Source organism: Girardinichthys multiradiatus, chromosome 23, assembly GCF_021462225.1.
Source record: "Girardinichthys multiradiatus isolate DD_20200921_A chromosome 23, DD_fGirMul_XY1, whole genome shotgun sequence".
In the NCBI taxonomy this organism is placed as follows: domain Eukaryota; kingdom Metazoa; phylum Chordata; class Actinopteri; order Cyprinodontiformes; family Goodeidae; genus Girardinichthys; species Girardinichthys multiradiatus.
Genome location: NC_061815.1, coordinates 41,004,470 through 41,024,797, shown reverse-complemented (window position 1 = coordinate 41,024,797; position 20,328 = coordinate 41,004,470). Strand labels below are relative to the sequence as shown.

Below are 20,328 nucleotides of genomic sequence, written 5' to 3'. Positions count from 1 at the left end.
TATGTTTGGATACGGCACTCTCTGAACAGGCAACTTCTTTTGCAATGATCTTTTCTGGCTTGCACTCCCTGTGGAGGGGGTCAAAAGGGAATCCTATATTCTGGTCATACTATGGCATAACATGATCATTGCAAGAACATTTATTTGAGATATTCTAATTTACTGAGGTGTACCTGGATTAAAATTCCTTTAAAATGTGGCTGGTGAATTTTTGAGACTTCACTCTAAACAAAAATACAGAACTATGTTCTTTTCGCAAAAATTACAGATTAATAATTAAAAGGAACCATAAATTGGGAAAGAAAAAGCAAAAGAGCTCACAGCACATGGAAGCGAATAAAAAACAAAGAATAAAAAACAAGTGGTTGTTTGGGTTGTCTTTATAAAGTATTACATTACAAACCATTTTACCATTTTTGTGGTTAAATAATAAATGAGGAGAAATTAAAAAATGTTAGTTCTTTTTATGCATGAATTAAAAAAAAATTCAGCAAATAGAAAAGGAAAAAATAGCCTTTTTAACATTTTTAAACCGGCACATGGGTCTTTGACCATAGGAGGCGCTGTTTCCTGTCTACTGCCTCGAAGACCTGGTTCCAATTTTACTAAAACACAAATATGGATGATCAACAAAATAAAAAAATGAACACATCTAAAAGTTTGATGAAAAAAAAAACCTTGCTGGCCCACTTGAGGTGTAGGTCAATTTTATATTTTTCTTTGGTGGCGATTTTATTTATAGTTTTTATCTTTTTGAATATATATAAAAAATAAAATGTCTACTAATCTGTTTTTGGCCACAGAAAAGCAAACCAGCTAATATTTTAAAACAATAAATCTAATCATTTTGTTTTCCAATCAAGGGTTTCTGATTAGAACATTTTATTATTTCAACACGTTTGCTCGCCCAGGGCTCCATTCACGGGAGAACCGCCACTGACTGCAAATTGCATCATTATTAGAAATATTACCATAACTGTCAGAGGCTACTCTGAAATATTCATCCATTCCTGCTGAACTTTCCACAGCTGATGGTGGAGAAGAGGAGGAGGAACTGAAGGAGGGTGGGAGGTCTGAGCTTTGAGCACGTAGCCTGCTTACAAATTACCGACCAAACTCAACGTGAGGGAGTCTGCCTTGAACAGATCTGCCTCTCCTTTTCTTTTTCTCTCCTGCTCACTCTTGAGCCACCTTTACGTCTGAAACGTCGCCGCTGATGAGGATGCTGCTGCTGGTGCTGGTGGTGCTCTACTTCTGAGCGACTTCCCGACCGCTCCGCACAGCAGGAGCAGCCCCCCCCAACCCCTCCTGCACGGTTCTCCTCCCCCGCTGCTGTGTCAAAAGATTAACAGACCCCCACACTGCAGGGAGGCGACAGAGTCGCAGATTCAGACCCAGATCGAGCGCCTGCACAGAAAGAAAAGGATCACAGGACCGAGTCGAGTCGGGAAGGAGAACATCTGCGCTAACGACGAGGGGGAAATCTTCCAACTATGAGCCGAGTTTTTTGTTTTTATTTCCTCAACACCTTCTTGGTGCTTCTCGATGAAGCTTCTCCCGGAGCCTGAGTGCGACCAAACACCCGGACAGTGACACTTTTATCGGCTCATCATCGACGTTAAAAGGGGAGGGGGGGGGGGACTTTATTGGCCACCCGACTGCGCTTCTAAATCAACCCAGGACGACTGAGCCCAAGTGCAATACGAATGGTTCGGGTAACAAATGCCTCACTTTTTTTATCTATTTATGATTTTATTTATTTAGAGCGGATAAGTCTGTAATACCCGCAGTTATGAAACAGGTGTTGCAGAAAGGCGTTTTTTATTGTATGTTGTTAAACTCAAGAATGCAGGGCGCTTTACAAGGAAAGCCGCATGCAGGGCAGTTAATGAGGGAAAATATGACAAAGGTGATAACCATGCTGGGAAACATTGCAAACAGCAACTCTGTGGCTGCTGTCTGACTAAATGCACATCACTAAAACAGCTGTTGATGTGGATTTGGATCTGGAGGGAGGATTTAGTCTGCATCATCAGGGACCCTATTAAATTATTAGTTGGCACATAATAGGTCAGATGTTGTCTTGATGCCCTTGATGTTCCTCGGCCACCTGTGGTTGTGAATTGTGCAATTTGGGGACCCTGTGTGACGGGTGTTTATGGAGATAAACTGCAGGTGCAGACAAATGAATCTTGGCTTCAACATGGCTTTCTGTCCACTTGGGAATCACCCGATATTAATAGAGAATGAATGGAAGTGGCAAAGCCCGAGCCTCGCTTCGTCTCTGTCAGAGAATTTAGGAGCTTTCTGGATGATTACTTGGACAATGCAACGCCGAGAGAAGAACGAGGCTGACGAACCGGATCTTCAGTGCTACCTGGACATAGTAACTCATGCTTACTGTGAAATAGGCTGCCTCACCTTGTCAACAGCCATGTCACTTCCCAGACAGCAAGAATGATACATTTGGTCATTACTGATGAGGGACAGGAGGGTTGTAATCTCTGCCTCTCACTCTGAGCAGAATAAATTTCACAGCGCAGACAGGGGCAGTGAAAACACAAACATCGAACTGGTGGGGAGATTTCCAGGGTGAGGATTTGAGGAGCAGGAGGAATAACGTACGAGGCACGACCTCGGAAGAGGGAGCCAGCTGCAACAGTGGATGTGAACTTTTTTTACCCACACCACCTTCCTTCCTTCGTTCCTTCCAATCCTGCAGGCTGGCCTTTTTTCCCCCGAGAATACAAAGACATTTAAAATTCCAATATCCACTCAATCGGTGGCTGCGAGAAAATTCATTCAGGTTTTAGGGGATGATAACCAATGCCGGTCAGCTGGCTGAAAGAAGGCCACCATACTTTTCCCCACGCTAAGAAAACAGACAGTCAGCAGTTTAGAAATATTTCAGCTCATCATAAAAGCAAGCGTCATAGCCTGGAAACTTCTGGAGAGTCAGCCATCAGTCTGCAAGCTAATAGCTCTTTTCCCCACCCAGTTTCATCATAAACAGTGTTTTCTTTCATACTGCCCAATCAGACGCATTACTCTTGATATAGTTTTCAATTTAAACTGTATTTCCACAGACGAAATCTGCCTCTGTTCAACAAGTTGTAGCAGAGGAAAAATCTAGAAAAAGTACATTTATAATAAACAACTACATAAGTTCACCTTGTAAGCGTTAGTTTTAGGCATTTTTTTAAATTTTGCACTAAATATATGTATTTTTTTGTTATATTTATCTTCTTGTTTGGTGAAGGCCCCTCATGCTCCTCGTTGAAAGTAAAAACAAACAAATGGAGATGTGGATGAACGGACAGAGCATGCCCCAATCTTGACCTGGTCCCTGCTATTGTTTTTCCGGGCAGAGTCCAGAAACAGTGTGCATACATTCCCCACAAGTCAGGCTACCCGAGCAGATAGCTTAAATAATTAAACTGCAAATATCAGCTAGCTATGTTTGTCTTGCTCTGTAAAATAGAATTCAATACTTTTGCTTAAGTCCATGCATCATAAACAAAATAAATCAACAGAGATGCGCCAGTCAGTCAGAATTGGCCATGTTTCCCTTGATCGCCTAGGTAGCCATTTGGATGTCAGCTCATTTTTCTCCAGTATCTGATATTTACCTTCAGCTTAACATTGCTTCAGGTGAGTAATAAGTGCAGAGTGAGCTATGTACCTTAATGCTTTTGAAAGAAGCATATGCTGACATAAGGTTTTGGTTCAGTCCACCTTTCTGTCTCCACTGTAGCTTGATGAGAAACCTTAATGTTCCCAAATAGCAGTTTAGAGATATCTTGGAGTTCTCTCTGTTGTGTCTTGGTGTCACTTTTTAAAGTTGCTCGACAGAACGTTAAATAAAACAATGTTGTATGTAACATACATAACATTTGCAACAAGCAGGCACAGCTCAGTAACTATTTAAGTATCCATTCATTTATTCAATCATCAGAAGAAAACTAGAAGTTCCTAATACGGCATCTCCATTAATAAATATAACAGATATTATAATAACCACAGTAACTAATAATGCTATATTATTTTAAAAGCTGTTAGAATAATATTTTTTCTATTTTAAATTACAACAGCTACATCATGTAATTCCTTTTTGTTTAAAAATCTTTGCATAAATAACGTGAAACTGTATTTACGGTTATCAAACCACGAGAATCTTGGTTTTTAAATCTTTGGATTAATTCAGGCCAGACTCACTCAAGTGGATGGAAGTCACTTTCACTTCTTCAACACCTCCTCTTCCCTTGAGCTTATTTATGAACTATCACCATCATGCAGTAACACATTATTAGCCATGCAGACAGGCCTTCTTTCACTTACAGCTTTCCTAATCCACACATGCACCAATGTCCAAAACTCTTGGTTTTTCCTCCCAGTGGGAAGATCTTGCTGTCTTTAATGACTCAGACAGAACGGAGGAGGTGATGGACCGTTAGAGTTAAGGAGGCGAAGTCCCTTCAATCAGCGAGATATTGATACATGTTTTTCATTGACAGATTTTTCTCAGAGGTCACAGTCGTGCTGACAATATCTGTTAGGGCACGTCCGAAACCGGTAATGATTTTATATTACAATGCGATCGATCCTCTGAGGGGTTGACACCAAACAGAGAAAACTGACAGTCCTGCTCCGCTTTTCCGACTAAACACAACAGAGAGAGACACCGACGCCGGTTCAATTCCTCCGTAAAGTCAATGATCATTTCTCACTCCTGGGAATCGATGCTGTTTTTTATGCTGTCGGTGGCTGATGCACACCATGAGCTGTAGCAAAATTATACGATGAACCCTACCCATTCAGCCGCATTGGCATTGTCTCTGTGTAGTCACCCTGGCAGTGTACACAAAGCCACAATACGAGCGCGTCTCCAAACAAATAGCACGTTATCAATATTCATCCGAAGTGAGATGGGGATTTGGGATGATTAAAGGCGGCAGCGCGGTATGAGAATAAACACAGCAGACTATAGAGGCAAAGAAAAAGCTTTGACAGGGCACCTTGCTTCCCCTGAATGGGATTAATTAATAATGAATGTGCTGAGAATAAAAAAAGAAACAGAAGTTGCAACGGAAAACTTGTGGAAAAATCTATGAATCAAAAAGAAGCAATCTTAGGTCCTTTATGGGAAATGAAGGGTGTTTAATTCAAAGAACTGCAGAGAAAAGATGTAAAATAAACAGTTTAATAGGCTTCCCAGCTTGAGTCGCCAGAGTGTGTAGCTCTGGCCAAAGATGAAGGGGGCTCGCTGCTTCTTTTGCAGCAAATGTCCTTACCATAGCAACAGGCATCAAAGTACTTTACAGTTGGTTGGGAAGTAATGTTGGAAAAATAATTGTGTTTTCCTCGTTTACTAGAATACAGATGGCTTGGTGCAGAACAGATGTCAATTTCTGTGTCTCTGTGTTCCAGGCATGGTGCCCACGCCCCAGGTGTGCGTATCAACCCTGGTCACGGTGAGCACGATGGCGGTGGTGGACCTCTATCTGCTGGAGCAGAGCATGCTGGGAGCTCGTGGCATGTCAGGGCCCAGCGTGTGGCAGTACGTGGCTGTACTGCTAGGTGACGTCTGCTTCCTGCTTGCCCTGCGCTTCGTCTCGGCCGGCGTAGTTTCTGAGGCGCAGTCATCACGACGGGGTTTCGCCAACGCCCTCTGGTTCCTGTTCCTGTCCCTGTTGCAGTTGAAGCTCTTCTTCGTCTGCCACAACTACAGGCAGGAGCGGCGCCCGCCCGACCCACTGGCCAGGAAGACCCTGACACTGCTGCTGTCCATCTGCCTGCCCTCCCTGTTTCTAATCCTGACCGGAGCTGATCACATGACTCCACAGCGCAGGAAGCAGGAGGTGCGGAGCCGGCTCTTGTGGGTTATTGTGGATCTCCTAGATGTGCTGGACCTGCAGGCGGGTCTGTGGGAAGCCCAGGGTGGGTCTGGGGGGGTCGTTGAACAGAGGCTGCCAATCTGGGCAGAGGGCCTGGTCTTCTTCTACTGCTACGCGCTCTTGCTGCTGCTGCCCTGTGTGGCCCTAACAGAACTGGGGGCCACCAGCCTGCCAGGACAGAGAGGACCCCGTAGGGAAGCTCTGTACCCTTGGCTCAGCTTGATCACCATTAACATCTTCACCCTGGCTCTTAGGGGAACAGGCATGCTGTGGTACAGAGACTCCCGTGTGTCGACTGTGTTTCTGGGGAAAAACTTGCTGGCTTTGGCTGTGAAGCTGAGCTCAGCCTGGGAGAGACACAAGCAGGAGCACGGTGCTACAGGAGCTGGGACTGTAGCTGTAGCAGAACCAGAAGCCTCTAGTGTACCAAGCCAGAACTTGGAGCAGGACGAGGGCCAGGCCCAGGGGAAAGTTCCTCCTGCTCATTTTCACACACTAACTCGTTCCCAAAGCCACACTCTGTCCCAAGTCAGCCTGGAGCCCACAGCAACACCCTTGGGGCCCTCTTTTATCTCCCATGAACTGTAGAGAATCATGCCCAACATGCATGCCTGCAAATACTGTGTGTACGCACATACAAACTTTAAAAACTCAAGCAGACTGAGCCAGTATCACCTCCCAGCAGAGAACGGCGGCGGGCAGAACGTGGAGCTGTGGAAATTCATTTGGCACGCTCGTCTGTTCGTGCATTACATCGTGCTGGGAGGAACTTGAAATGCATTGTTGTGATTTGTGGGAGTGCATTTTTAGAGTCAACACTGTGAGCAGCACTGCCAGCCTGTAAAGTGTATTGTAGAGATGTTGAAGCCTAGTGAGTATTCTCTGTTGTATAATGGTGGCTTAACTGCCTTACTTCTCTCAGTTTGTTGTTGTTTGAAATCTACGTCCTTCTGACAAATATATTTTTAGATTAATTTCTACTTCTTAGTAAATATCCATTGATATCCAAGTTAAAATTGTATGGTTCTTTGGAGAAACTGGATCATTAGATGCCAAAATCTGAGCTGTGACCTTTCAGTATGGATATTCTGTCATTTTATTAGAAAAATTTAATACAGAGAGGTGATGCTACATTTTTCTTTTCCTTCAGTACCAAAGAGCCAAGATTGAACAAGGAAAACTCCCACATTACCCTTCTACACTGTGGTTTAAAGTTTTAATGTAAAGTTTTAACCAATGATCTTACCCCAGGTGATGTTTCCCTTGTTAGATTATTCTCCGAAAAACTTGGATTAAGCCTTTTATATGAATAAAATATAGAAAGGTTAGTCAGAAAAAAGGTAATATAATGTCCAGTGGAGAAAGTAAGTTTGAACATGTTAGTAAAAGTATTTCTAATGGGCCTTTGAAATTCACACCAGACTTCTATAACAACCCAGAGTCTAGACAGAAATTAAAATTATTAAGTCCATAAATTAAGTTTTTTATAATAAATTGGAATGACACAGGGAATACGCATTACACACATGAAGAAAATGAGGTACAGAGAGGCACAGAAAGCCCAGAAACCACCTAAAATCTATCGACATCTTAAAATCAGTCTTGCTAACCTTCTGAGTGTCCCAGTTAGCACTATTGGTGTCCTAATCCAGAAGTGGAAAGTGCATAATTTCATCATACAGTGCCCAAGACCAATGGATTGATCTTCAGAGAGGCCTGGATACCGTAAATGAGATACAATTTTTCAATGTAAACAACAAGAAATGTACGAATCAGAAGATGAAACAAGGATTTTTCAGCAGGACAATTATTCCAGACAACCAAGGAAACTCTTAACTGGTTTCAAGTCAATAAAAAATAATGCTGCTATAATAGCCAAGGTATAAAGCTATAGGAAGGATAAAAGATCACAGTTTATGTAGAAGCCCACAGACACTTGAAGATTTGAAGACAAGTAGTGTGGAATAATGGGTCATACTTGAGCAATGTATTGGACTAGTTTCTCCACACAGAAGATGTTAATACCAAAAAAAGCTTTTCTACCAAGTATTGTATAATCTCAATAACTTTCCCATGTGTTTTTCCATTTTATTGCACATTGCTTAATTTATGGACTAATTTGTGTTGATTTTTTCCTGTGGGTTGATGTATTGGGCTGGTTACTGACATGCTGGTGTGAATTTCATGTCAATAGCCTCATTAGGAATATATTTACAGAGAAAAACTTCAATACTTGTGTTCAATACTATTTTCCCCACTAACTGCTTTTTCTCCTCTAGATCGTAAGGAGTCAGCTGAGGTAGCTAGTGCATCTGGTCAGGATGCCTCCAGGGTGCCTCCCTTTGAAGATTTTCTGAAAATGTCCCCGGGGCTGAACCAGAACTCACTGGAGGCACCCTACATCCCCCTTCTGGCCTTGGAACGCTTTAAAACCCCTTGAGGGTTTGTTACCCCCACAACCAGATATCAGAGAAGTGGAAGGCAGTGGCTGGACAGAAGTACAGAACTAGTAGTTTGTTTTGGGATATCTAATGACCTTTAGGATGTAACTATGCTGCCATGGAGATTCTCTCTTAAGATGAATCTTATTGTTATTCCTTGTATCAATATGGCCAGATGGTGCTTCTCCTGCTCACTTCAAAGATATTTCTTGCAAATTTCCACTGACAAAATTGGCCAGCTTAATGCCAACTAGTTACGTGAACAGTTTTATAAAAAAACAAAAAAACAAAAAAACATAATGATAATGAGAAAATGGTCAGTGATCAGTTTTTTCAGTCTGTTTTTTCCACCCATTAGGAGAGAACAATTATTCAGGATGAGGTAAACTAATCTCAATGTTGCCAATTTATCTCAGCCTTGTCAACAAACATGCAAACCCTTCTGACTGGCGACCTTTATCCGAGCATGGAAGGAAAGGTCGAACCATTTAGACACTCGAAATGGTAGGTGATTGGCTTAAAAAGAGGAAAAAGAAATCGATTAACGTCACAGCATCCATTTTTGTCGTGCTCTCACGAAGGCCACAGAGCTAAAAAGTTAGAGGACGTTTGTCGACATAGACAGAATAAAGAGGTGAAATTTAACATGTTCAACCTTTTCCTAAAGATGCTTGTGACTGGCTTTCTATCGATGCATGGATATTCAGTGACATTCAGCATTAAAATCGCCTCTTTCTAAAGGATTTGATAAACACACTTTGTGTCGTAAACCTTTTCCACAGAAAGCCAGAGAAAATATGAAGTTAGTGACACAGCTATAGGACGCTAGTCATTATCTGAATGGCTTTCTGTTCCTCAGTGATCCGAATAGACCAACTGCTACTGAAAGGAGACCTCCTGACCTAATCTGTCCATCTATCAGTGGTTGACATCCGGACAATGTGTTCATTTAACAGGCTAATATTAATCCCATTGGGCACTTCAACTAAAGGGAACTATGACTAAAATCACTACTTAGTTCCACCTTTATGAAAGAAACTTTGCAGCAGAGGAATCAGGAGGTATTGTAGTTAAGCATTAATCTGCAGTTGCATCTTTGCTGTGACCCATATACTCAATTACTCTGAAATGACTTCAGCTCAGTGACAAATAATTCACTTTCACATGCAGCACTGTACATAAGTCCTCAACCATATCTCATATCTTTACATTTGGCTTCCAGGCAAATCTTGTCATCATTTTGCTTAATATTTTTCCAGATCTTTCAGTTTGGGTTTGGACTTTGGCTGCTCTTTCCCTTATTTTTGTGTCCGGTACTCAGCTCAGAAGAATGTTTAAGCTTCAGGTATAAAAAGGCTCCTAAACTTAAATGATAAAGTGGTGTTGTATCTACACATAACAGAAAACTTGGAAAACGAATTTAATTTTGATCTTTGGATATTTGTTTCATTCATTTCACAGAATCTATGAAAAATGCCAAAGATAACACAGCTTGCCAGGCATTGTCATTGTATTTTACCACCAACAAAGCAATTCCTGCCAATTCTTAAAAATTTCTGAGCTCTCAGGTCCATTTAGACAATTCTTGAGAAATAAATACCACAAAATAAATAATTGGAGATATTTCTACAATGGTCACATTTAAAAGATGGAGGGATGGATACAACTTCTAGACAATGGGATGCAAAATAAAGTTTAAATTTTTAAATGTTCTGTTTTTTCCCCACACTTTATTCAGCCTTACAAAAATCCCAGACTTTTTCAGGAAGATTTTCTCTTTTAGGACAATTAAATCCCAAAGAGTTGTTGAATAAAAACCCGACATATAGAAAGATGATGAATCTCTCATGTCCTATGTCAGGTTTTGCCTGAATTTGATTCTTATTTCTTAAAGACATGGAATTCAGAAACCATTTATCAGCTTCAGATTTATATAGGCCTCAGACGTCTTTGGGCCTCCACTTGTCCATTTTCCTCATTTCAAAAAGGACAATATCCATAAGAACTGGACACAAAATGGTTTAGAGAGCATTCATGTACAAATAAAGCTGTATAAGGCCTTGGGAAGCCTGGAGAACTATGAATCCCCACTTTAAAAGATTACAATGAAGTCTGGCTTCTTAAAATAAACAGGAAATAATTGGTGGCCATAATGTCCTAAAACATCAGACTGCAACTTAAACAACCTAATGTGAAAAAACATAAGATGTCAAGAACAAAAGATGCCGTCTGCATACTTGCAATCTTTCTCTGTATGGACCTCAAGCATTTCTTGAGCTTGCTGTAACACGAACTACACAAGACGCAGGTCTATTTTACTACGTTGTTTACAGAAACCGAATGCCGATGTAAGTAATCCCTTTACAGTTTTTTTAAAACCACGTTGATGTGATTTGTACTTATCTCTGAGTCTGTCAGTCATTTTTACAAACAAGAAAAAAAAGCCTCTGATCTCTTAAGATGAAAGTTGGCTTTTTTAGTTTCATTTTTGTTTTAACTAGAGATAGAGCCTTTCATCTGTAAATGTATCACGATGTTGGGCGTCACAGGGTTGAGATCTGCTGTACGGTTAAGTGCCTTGTTTCCTCATGGAGCGACGAGAGGCGTGCACGTTCAGTGTACCATGTGGAACTGGGACATGTGCTGTGTGGAGACTGTGAAGCTGGTTCTGATACACCTTCAGAGTGCAAACTAATAAAAGTGTTTCATACTCACTGGATGTTGGCACTTCATTTGGTATTAGGTGTTACTGGCGCACAGAGAGAAAAACAGAAGTCAAAGGTGAAATTACTTAAAGCCAGCAGGCCTTCAGGATGAATAACTCTTCTAAAGCCGTGGAAAAATATTTGCTCCTTTACAGGTTTCTTTTGCTTTTCCTCTTTTGTTAAAATCATTAATTGTTAAATCATTAATTAGCTGTAATTAACCACATATTTGTAGAGCTGACTTCATTTGAACAAGCCATACCCAGGCTTGATAACTGCCAGACTTCTATAATCAAGAAATCACTTAAACAGAACCAGTCTGGCAACATGAAGTAGGCTAAAAGATCTTAAAATAAACACATGACGCGCAAATCTAAAAAGATATTATGAACATCTGAGGACCAAATTCACGGATATCTATCAGTCTGCAAATTATTACAAAGTCGTTTCTGAGGCTTTGGGATTGCTGCCAAGCACAGCAAGAGCCATGATCCACAAATGGAGAAAATATGGAACAGTGGTGAACCTTTTCAGGAGTGGTTGGTCTACCAAAATGACTGCAAGTGCATGTCGACAACTCATCCAGTAGGTAACAAAAGCACCTAACATCTCAAGCATTGCAGGTCTCACTTTCCTCAGTTAAGGTCATAGTTCATGATTCAACAAAAAGACAGAGACAGATTAAAAAAAAACCTCCATGGACACGTTTTAAAGTAAAATCTGCTGCTGACCAAAAAGAACACAAAGGCAAAACACATGTCGTTGACCCCTGGACGTTTGGGAAGGTCTGCATCCTGTTACATCTGGCTTAAAATAACATAATGGTGGTTGTGTGATCATTTGGGACTACTTCACTGCTTCAGGGCCAAAGGAACCATAAATTCTGCTCTTAAAATCCTTATAGAGAATGATCATGCCATCAGTTCGTGATGTTAAGCTGGTAGCTCACTTGGGTTGTACACCGGGACATCTGAAGCCCACAAGCAAGTCCACCTCTCAGTTACTCAATAAATGAATAAAGAAGGCTTGGATTGTGGCCTAGTCAAATTTAAATTCAAATAAGATGCTGTAGTATGATGGTAAACAGGTTGGTAATGCCTTCAGTGAGGCTGAACTAAAACAGAAAGTGGATCAATATTCCTCCACAGTGATGTAAAAGACTAACTGACAGTTATTGCAAAAAAGTGACAACAGTGGCTGCTTCCAAAGGTGGGACAACTAGTTGTTAGGATTTAGGGACGAATACTTTTTCACAGAGCCAGGGGGGGTTGGATAGCTTTTCTTCCTTTCATTAAATCGGGATTTGGAAACTGCATGTTGTAATTTCATGGGTTATCTTTGATGTTAAATTGTGTTTGATTGTCTGAAACATTCTAGTGTGACAAAAAGGAACAACTAGAAGAAATCTGTAAGGGAGTAAATACTTTTTCACAGCACTGCATAAAAATCAATCGATTCAGTTCTGAAGTAGCAGGAAGTTGTTTGTTTTCATGTTTTTCTCATGCAGATCGGGCTGCATGATATCTGGCAAAAAGTGGTAATTTATCACAATCCTGCCGGCGGTCCCAGCAGCCCAGATCTTCTCGCTGTGAGCCTCGGATGATGCGGCGTTTGATGCTTAAAAAGAGGTCCCTATGTGATGGGTGTTTCTTTTCCGGGTTACAGTAAAAGCATGAGAGCCATTCTCATTTCTGAGTTTAATAGGTCACGCTAATTGAAATTTAGGTTTTTTGTCAAATAGGAAGTGCTTATTTTGGCTGAAAGAAGCTTGATTTCAGAGGAAGTATTAGGACTAATGTACGCTCTCCTGCACAGAAGGATGTTCATTTAAAGTCACTGCAGGGAATTTCACTCCGGTTCAAGGAGACTTTTAGGGAGAAACCTCAGAGGGATAACCAACATGGCAGACAGCGTGCAGCCTCTGTCTTTCATCCATCTCCCTTTGTTCACTCTACATTTCAAACACATGCACTCTGCATGCAGTCCCTGTTGGGCAACTTCTCATATTTCTATTACACAGAAAGCACCGACTGCAAAGGCAGCAGCCGCAGCAAATGACTGCCTCCTAGAATTTGTTACACCTGTTAAGCTGCAAATAAAATGCTCAGCATTTTCCCTCAGCTTCCACCGTCTCATAACTTGCTCCTCAAGAAAGGCGCATGAGCTTCACTTGTTTTCTTTCTTCTCTCCCATCCTCCTCATTCTTCTTATCCATTCGCCTGTGCTAATTTCACTCCAACTCGTAATTATTCTCGTACACCAAAGCTGTCAGTTCCTCTTTTTTGTCTCCAATTCCCTCTTTTATTTCTCTAGTTTGTTTAAATTTGCCCCGCAGCCGACAGGGAGCCTACCTCTCTGCACTTTCTTGTCAGGGGTGGTTAGTCAGAGCCAGGAAAAAAAAAATGAGAAGAAGAGGATGGCTAAGATTAAAGAGCCAGGGCAGCTGCCTGAAGCAGAATGTCTCCCGATGGCCATTTATCTACTGCTTCCTCCATGTATTTAGAGCTGGAGCACAAAGCCGCGACACAGCATCCTGACAACAATGATGCTTCCAACTAGAAGCACCATTGGAAAAACACATGGCTTCGTTCTGCTTCACTGAGCCCTTTCTTTCAACCCACATCACCTCATTACCCCAATGCATATGGGCTCAAACACACCTACTTGCACACAGAGGCCACATTTAACGGACAGAAGTCTAAATCATTCATCGTGCCGTCAGAACCACTGCTTTGGGAGAGAACTTCAAAGTAAAACTCTAAGAGAAGAGATGATGCAAAAGAATCTGATATGCAACGCAATACTGCAGGCAAACGGATACTAATACTGGTCTCAGATGTTACGGTGACATTTACCTGAGGGCCCAAATCTAAAGAGCAATAAATTTGATCATTAATTTCCCAAATATCAACAAATTATTAAACCCAAATTCTTTACAGTTTTTGATCTCAACTCATCAGATCAGATGTTTTGCTGCTGTTTTATGTTTTTAATTAATATAAACTTAACAGTGCTTTAATGACAATTCAGAAAGATTTTTTTCTTACAAAAAGTTTAAAGAATTAAGAATAATTTCCCTATTTACACAAGAATTACCACTGACAAACAATAATAAGGATTCTGATACATCGGTGGATAAAAGTTCTTTAAAGTAATAAACAGGACATGTGAAACTCATTTTATGCATTTTAAATTCTCAAAGATAGAAAGAATTTGTATTATTATTGCATGCTTACGGCTTTATTCCAGATTTTACTAATAAACTATTTCAGTTAAATGTAATATTGTATTAAAAACTGTTCAAAGCATAACTGGATATTGCTTCTCTGGGATAAGATTAGTCATGTGAAAAATTCAAAATAGATAAAAGATAAAAATCTGCAATAACATACTATATATAAAGTAAACATTCAATATATATTTGAATCCACAAAACATTTTAGCCACATAAAAACTATTTAAATGAATTGAATATAACCCTTCAAGTCTTTCATTTAGCTGTATTTGCAGGTTTTCTGATGCATATGAGAGGATTTAGTTTTATTTCTTCTATTTAATAAACCTTCTTTTTCCTGAGATCAGAAGCTCTTTTTCTGATTTAATTATTTATTTATCTCCTAATCAAGCAATAAAAAAGGTCTGGTGTTAATTGGTATTTGTTTTGTGGGATTGCTGCTTTCAACAGAAAATCAAACATGCCATCAAAAAAGCTCTCTCGTGAAACTAATTAGAAAGATTTTTGAAATGTTCAGATCCTGTGTTTGATACATACTGAGAAAGAAATTAAAGGAGCAGAAAAATGTACCTGAAAACACTAAAGGCTCTGAGAATCTATGTGAGATAACAGAGGTCAATGATTACAGGAGTCTTTCTTATGGAAAATAAAAACTGCAAACCCAAATGGGGAACAGTCTCCAGGATGCAGACATAAAGGGAAGAAGACACAAGAGCAAATAAAGCAGTTCATTACAAAAGGAGGAAAAAAACTTCTAAGTCTGAGGAAAAAAAGGGAACGACTTTGGTACAAGGGATCCTAAAACAGCTGAACAAGCATACCTTGGACCAAGCAAACAATTATTAAACTGTAGGACGATAAAGATGGAAAACATAAGGGGAATGGATGACTCATGCATAACATGTCATGTGTAGAACAATGTGAAAGCAGCGCAACGGTCGTGCATGGCTTCCTGTTCCTCATGTTTATTAATGACATAAAACAGACGACCAGAGGAATCCTTAAGTGGCTACAGGATTTCTGTCGGCTCAGATTCTTTAAAGTTTTGATTGATGAGATGAAGCTTCAGGGTTCTAATGATCTAAAACTGTTCTGAACCAAAACTCCTTGGATGGAGGAAATAATTACGAAACTGCACCAAAGTAACAAGAATGAAAATGAAGGAGAATGCCTGGATTGCTCATGATATGATGCATGAAATGTCATATACAAAACAATGTGAAACCAGCCTAATGTACTTCCCATCACTCATACTTATTGATGACAGAAAACAGAAACAACCAGATGACATCTGAGGTGTTTACAGAGTTTCTGTTTGCTCAGACTCTGGTGATTGATGAAATGATGCAAAAACTGTAAAAACTTGAAATTGACTCCACACAAAGTGGGTCAAAAGGCCTGAAAGGACAGCAGTTTAAGGATACACCAACTGAAGAAAAAAACATGCTTTCACATACATAAATAAACTATAGGTATCCATGATATATTACACATGTCTCACCTATAAATGCAAACAAAGATGAATTAGCATAAATATCACCAAGCTCCAATTTTCAATACATACAGCTCTGATAAAATGATTGATAAACACATCCATCAGCCAATAAGATGATTTTTTTAAATGGTGGCAAAGGCTACTGACTTTTGAACCTTAAAAGATTCTTTATGGCACAAGAAATCAACAAAATGTTTAATCTATGATGTCATATTTAATGGCAAGTTGTTGCAATGTGTTGCTGTAACAGCAAGGTGGTGGTGAAAAAAAAGTAAGTCAGTTGCTTTTTTTTTTTTTTTTTTTGCCAAGAAGAAGAAACATTTTTGACCAACCCTTTGTAATGTAGACATTATGTTCTGTGGTGCTGTGAACTGAGATGTCAACAGTGGTCCAGTAAACAACGCTAGGAATTGAAATAGTTAATGGTTTTGAAGAGTTACCGTTTCAACGCTGCTAAAGTTTTCTGTCATACTATTCGTACTACAAGTCTATCTAAGGAGATGTCAGAGAAAACGCTAGACTAGAGTTTGGTGCATGACTGGTTTAAATCTTATTTGCAGAACACGACTATTTTGTGTTGTTTAAAAATTAAAAAACAAAGACCACATTTGGGTTCCTCAAAGCCCCATTTTCACCCCACTTTTATTCACCATCAACACGATACACCAATCTACAGATTATGAGTACTTCAACATCTTTGCTGATGACGTCCAACTTTATATTTCTCTGTCACCACTTGACAAAAGTCCACAACAATCACTGAGCTCCAGAATATCCATAGGTAGACTGGTCAGAATTTCTACCAGTTTAATCCAGAAGAGACAGAAGTCTATTTATTTCCCCAGAAATGCAAGGTTAGAGATCTGCACTCGGCTAGACTTGATGAGGCTAAAGACCACCGAGAATTCAAGAACGGTAGGTGCCATCATATAAAAACATGTGTATGCTTTTATTTTCAGTAGATTACATTAATGTAACGTTTTCTTTACCAGTCCCTGTAAGACATCAAACAGGCAGCTGCACATCGTTCAAAACACTGCTGTCAGAGGCTTCGCCAACACCAGAAAAATATATCCCAGCTGTGCTTAAATCAGTGAACTGGTTTCCTGTTTGTTAAAAGATGTAATTAAAAAAATCCTGTTATTGGTCTATAGATACATTTCTCAGCTGTTGGTTGTCTATGAAAAATGTAGACATCTCATGTTATCAGAGACCTCCTAACTTAATATGTTCCTATAACAAGAACTAAACAAGGGAGGTAGTGTTTATTTTCTGTGCTCCTCATTTGTTAAATAAACCCCCTGAAAACCTGAGATGTGTTTTCTAATTTCAACACATCTTTCTGTTTATGTTTTAATTTTTACTATAATTCTTTTAATGTATTTCTTGTTTTTAATATGATTCTCGTTATCTTTGTTCCTTTATCTTCCTGTAAAGCATTTTAAATGACATTTTGTATAAATGGCTCTATAGAAATAAACTCACCTTGCACATCACACTTGATAAAGGAACACGGTTTTAAAGCTGAAGCTGGAAAGCTATTCAACAGCTGATTGCACGGTGGCTACCAGCTGATACCAGCTAGCTGCTACACCATAAAGAGCAAAAGTACAAAAATGTGTTATATTCTGCAGAGCAAACCTGCTGACTTAGAAACTACTAGTGAGTACTAATTCAAAATATCTGTTTAATTAAGAATATAAAGATAGGGAATGTCATATAGTTGGAAAATCAATATGGTAATATGGTAAATCAATAGGTATTTTTAGCAGCAGGGGCTGCACAGTTAGTAGCACTGTTGCCTTGCAGCAAGAAAGTGTTGGGTTTGAATCCTGGGGTGGGGTCTTTCTCCATGCAGTCTGCATGTTCTCCCCGTGTATTAACCGAACCTGTTATGTGTGGCACAGATACTCCGACTTCCTACCAGAGCTCAAAAACATGACTGGTTATCCCAAATGTGCCTTTAGGGATGTGTGTGTGTCTATGGTTGTCTGTCCTGTTCGCCTCTGCCCTGTGATGGACTGGTGACCTGTCCAGGCTGCACCACGCCACTCACCTAATGTCTGCTGGACATAGGACCCAGGCCCCCTGTGACCCCGCAAGGATAAGTGGGTACAGATGAACGATAGATGGACATTAGATCTAAATTCAGTGTAAAATTAAGTTCCAACGATACAAACCTAAAGATGCAGAAATTAGAAGTAAGAAAACTCTGCATGCAAAAATGATATCAGCAGAGTCTTGCATTATTTAAAAAGCTTTTCATTAAAGCAGAATATTCTGACAGGACACAGTGAGGAAGAAGTGTTCAAAGGTGAAGCGAGCCATAAACACGCTGATAGGCAGTAAATGCTGCAAACACACTGAAGGTTCAAAAAGAAAACACTGCTCTTAAAACAGACGTCACAAAATACCAGAATCCCAAAATATATAAAATTCCAAACATATGGCAAGGAAGCTGCCTTCAAAAATACTTCCCACCCCCACTGATGCAGCTGCATCATTGTGAGATGTTTCACAGGACACCATAGCTGGCGGGGAGGATTATACAAAAATATATGATCACTATTGTTTGAATTTTCCTGTGAGCTTAATGCTGAGCTGCAAATAAAAACATATTGGCTCACAGCCAAGAAAAGCCTTTTGCTTTAAAAGAAAGAACATTAAGTGGTAAATGCTGCTGGACTACTTAAACTACGCCAAATGTAGATAACAAGCTTTGATAATTAATCTACATTCAGTTTTTAAAATTCCCATATCACCGCAAATGGAGAAAAGATGTTTATTTATGTGACAATTACAGAGAACGTTAAACTTCTTTAGACATCTGTTGTGTGTCTAAAGGTGAGAAAGGATTTAGCTGAGCCTTAAATTGATCTGAGAAAGTGTTTAAATCAATTATACAATGAAGCAATAAAGTAAGCAAAAATTTAAAAAATTGTTTTATGAAGTGTTTTATAAAGGGGAAAAACATTTAAATAGAAATAAAAATGAAAGCAATGCATAAAAATACAACTAGGCTACTTTTTATTGATCACAATAAACGTATTTGGGTGTATTTTAGGTCTAAGAAACATTACTGAAAACCCAAAACAATGAAAGATTAAGATCCTTTAGAGAAAACCATCTTATACCAGTACAAAACTTTTCTGTTTCAATATTTTGAATTCACACATTTCAGGGTGAGGGAAGTTATAATCTATGATTTTTCTCTTGCCTTTAATTAAAAACATGCCACATCACTGAGAGCTTGATGAAACATGTGGGAATGTCCCAAAAGATAATGAAACAAAGGGGTATTTTTGTGAAAAAAAAATCTGATTTTATTCGCATTTTTAAAAAAATGGCACGTCAAAAATTATTATTATAATTAGTTTGGAATAATTACTAGGAAACTTCTTACTGGCACTAGAGAAATCGGTCCCTGTAAGAAAATATTCCCCATCATTCTTGTGATTTTTCTATTCCTTTTTGTTTTATGCTCACTTTTGCAGAAGAAATCCAACAAACAGCTCAGGAAAAATAATTAGTAAAACCAAAAATCCTGAAGTTAAGGTTTGCATTCAACAATCCAGCCTAACAGCAAAATATCCTCAAATATAAAAAAAGAAACACAGTCTTAAAAGCAGATTTAAAAAAGTTAAAATGACCTGAATTTCAGCTCCTCCTACTGCTGCTTGTTATACAGACACAGTTCATCTTCCTTTTTCCTTTACTCCTCCAATAAATCTGAACAAACTTTACCCTTTGAATCCTTTATACTTTTAAATGTTATATTTTTATTTTAGTGTCAAACTAAATTGATAAAATATTATTTATCTGTAGGTATTAGTTATAAATAATCAGAGGTTTTCCCATATTAGAACTGATAAAATTCAAGCAGATGAATCTGATCTTAGTTCGTTAAACACTTATTAAATTCATTACACACTGCTGGCTGCAATGTAGCAGGAACAAAAGGTAAACAACAAGGGTGTGTTGTAAATATTTAATTGCAAACCACCCACATTAGAGTAAAGAACAGCTTATTTAGATGGATTCTGCTCATTCAAAGATTCAGTTCCTGATATTTAATTCAGTCATTTAGCTGCTAAATGCTCCGATACTGCATGCTCATAATCACGACTACCAAAAGCAGAAAAGACTGAACCAAACAGCAGAGAAGGAAGCCAGAAAACCTAAATAGAAAACATAAAGAGGCTGACACGCTCAGCCGAACCGAGGAGAGTTGGATGAGAGTTATTTTTACTGCACGTAATCATGTGATCCTTTTAGAAAATGTATTCTAGCCGCTTTAAGCCACATCCTGTGTAAGTATAACCTTTCCATTGCTGTGATGTGAAAAGATGCTATTTCTAACACTAAATAAGTTAGTGAGAACTCAGCTGAGGAGACTGTCATCTGCAAAGCCACCGTGCACAAATGCTCTTTATGAATTATGCACAATTTAGGAAGAAAGAAAAAGAAGAAAGAGCAGGTATGGAAGCAAGCTGCAGGGAAGGTTGGGGCTGAATTACTCACAGATACTTGATGTAAATCTTAAATTATGCATCAGTAA

The 20,328-nt window shown here is 39.3% G+C and overlaps 2 protein-coding genes across 9 annotated transcripts in view; one reads left to right on the top strand and one right to left on the bottom strand.

The window, feature by feature from the left end:
- Positions 1-20,328, bottom strand: part of mrpl11 (mitochondrial ribosomal protein L11) — a 79,664-nt gene that overhangs the window by 22,945 nt on the left and 36,391 nt on the right. The window lies entirely within an intron of this gene.
- tmem265 (transmembrane protein 265) lies at positions 1,072-11,049 on the top strand. 4 transcript variants are annotated; one of them, XR_007036325.1, is made up of 3 exons: positions 1,073-1,715; positions 5,428-6,765; positions 8,174-11,049. XR_007036325.1 is itself a non-coding variant. In XM_047353641.1 (2 exons), exon 2 carries the CDS (start codon positions 5,430-5,432, stop codon positions 6,480-6,482), a length of 1,053 nt encoding a protein of 350 aa, XP_047209597.1. In that variant the 5' UTR covers positions 1,072-1,709; positions 5,428-5,429; the 3' UTR covers positions 6,483-11,049. The 4 variants fall into 4 exon arrangements, 2 of the variants coding, with proteins under 2 accessions (XP_047209597.1, XP_047209596.1); XR_007036326.1 differs by having other exon boundaries at positions 7,045-11,049; XM_047353641.1 differs by having other exon boundaries at positions 1,072-1,709; positions 5,428-11,049.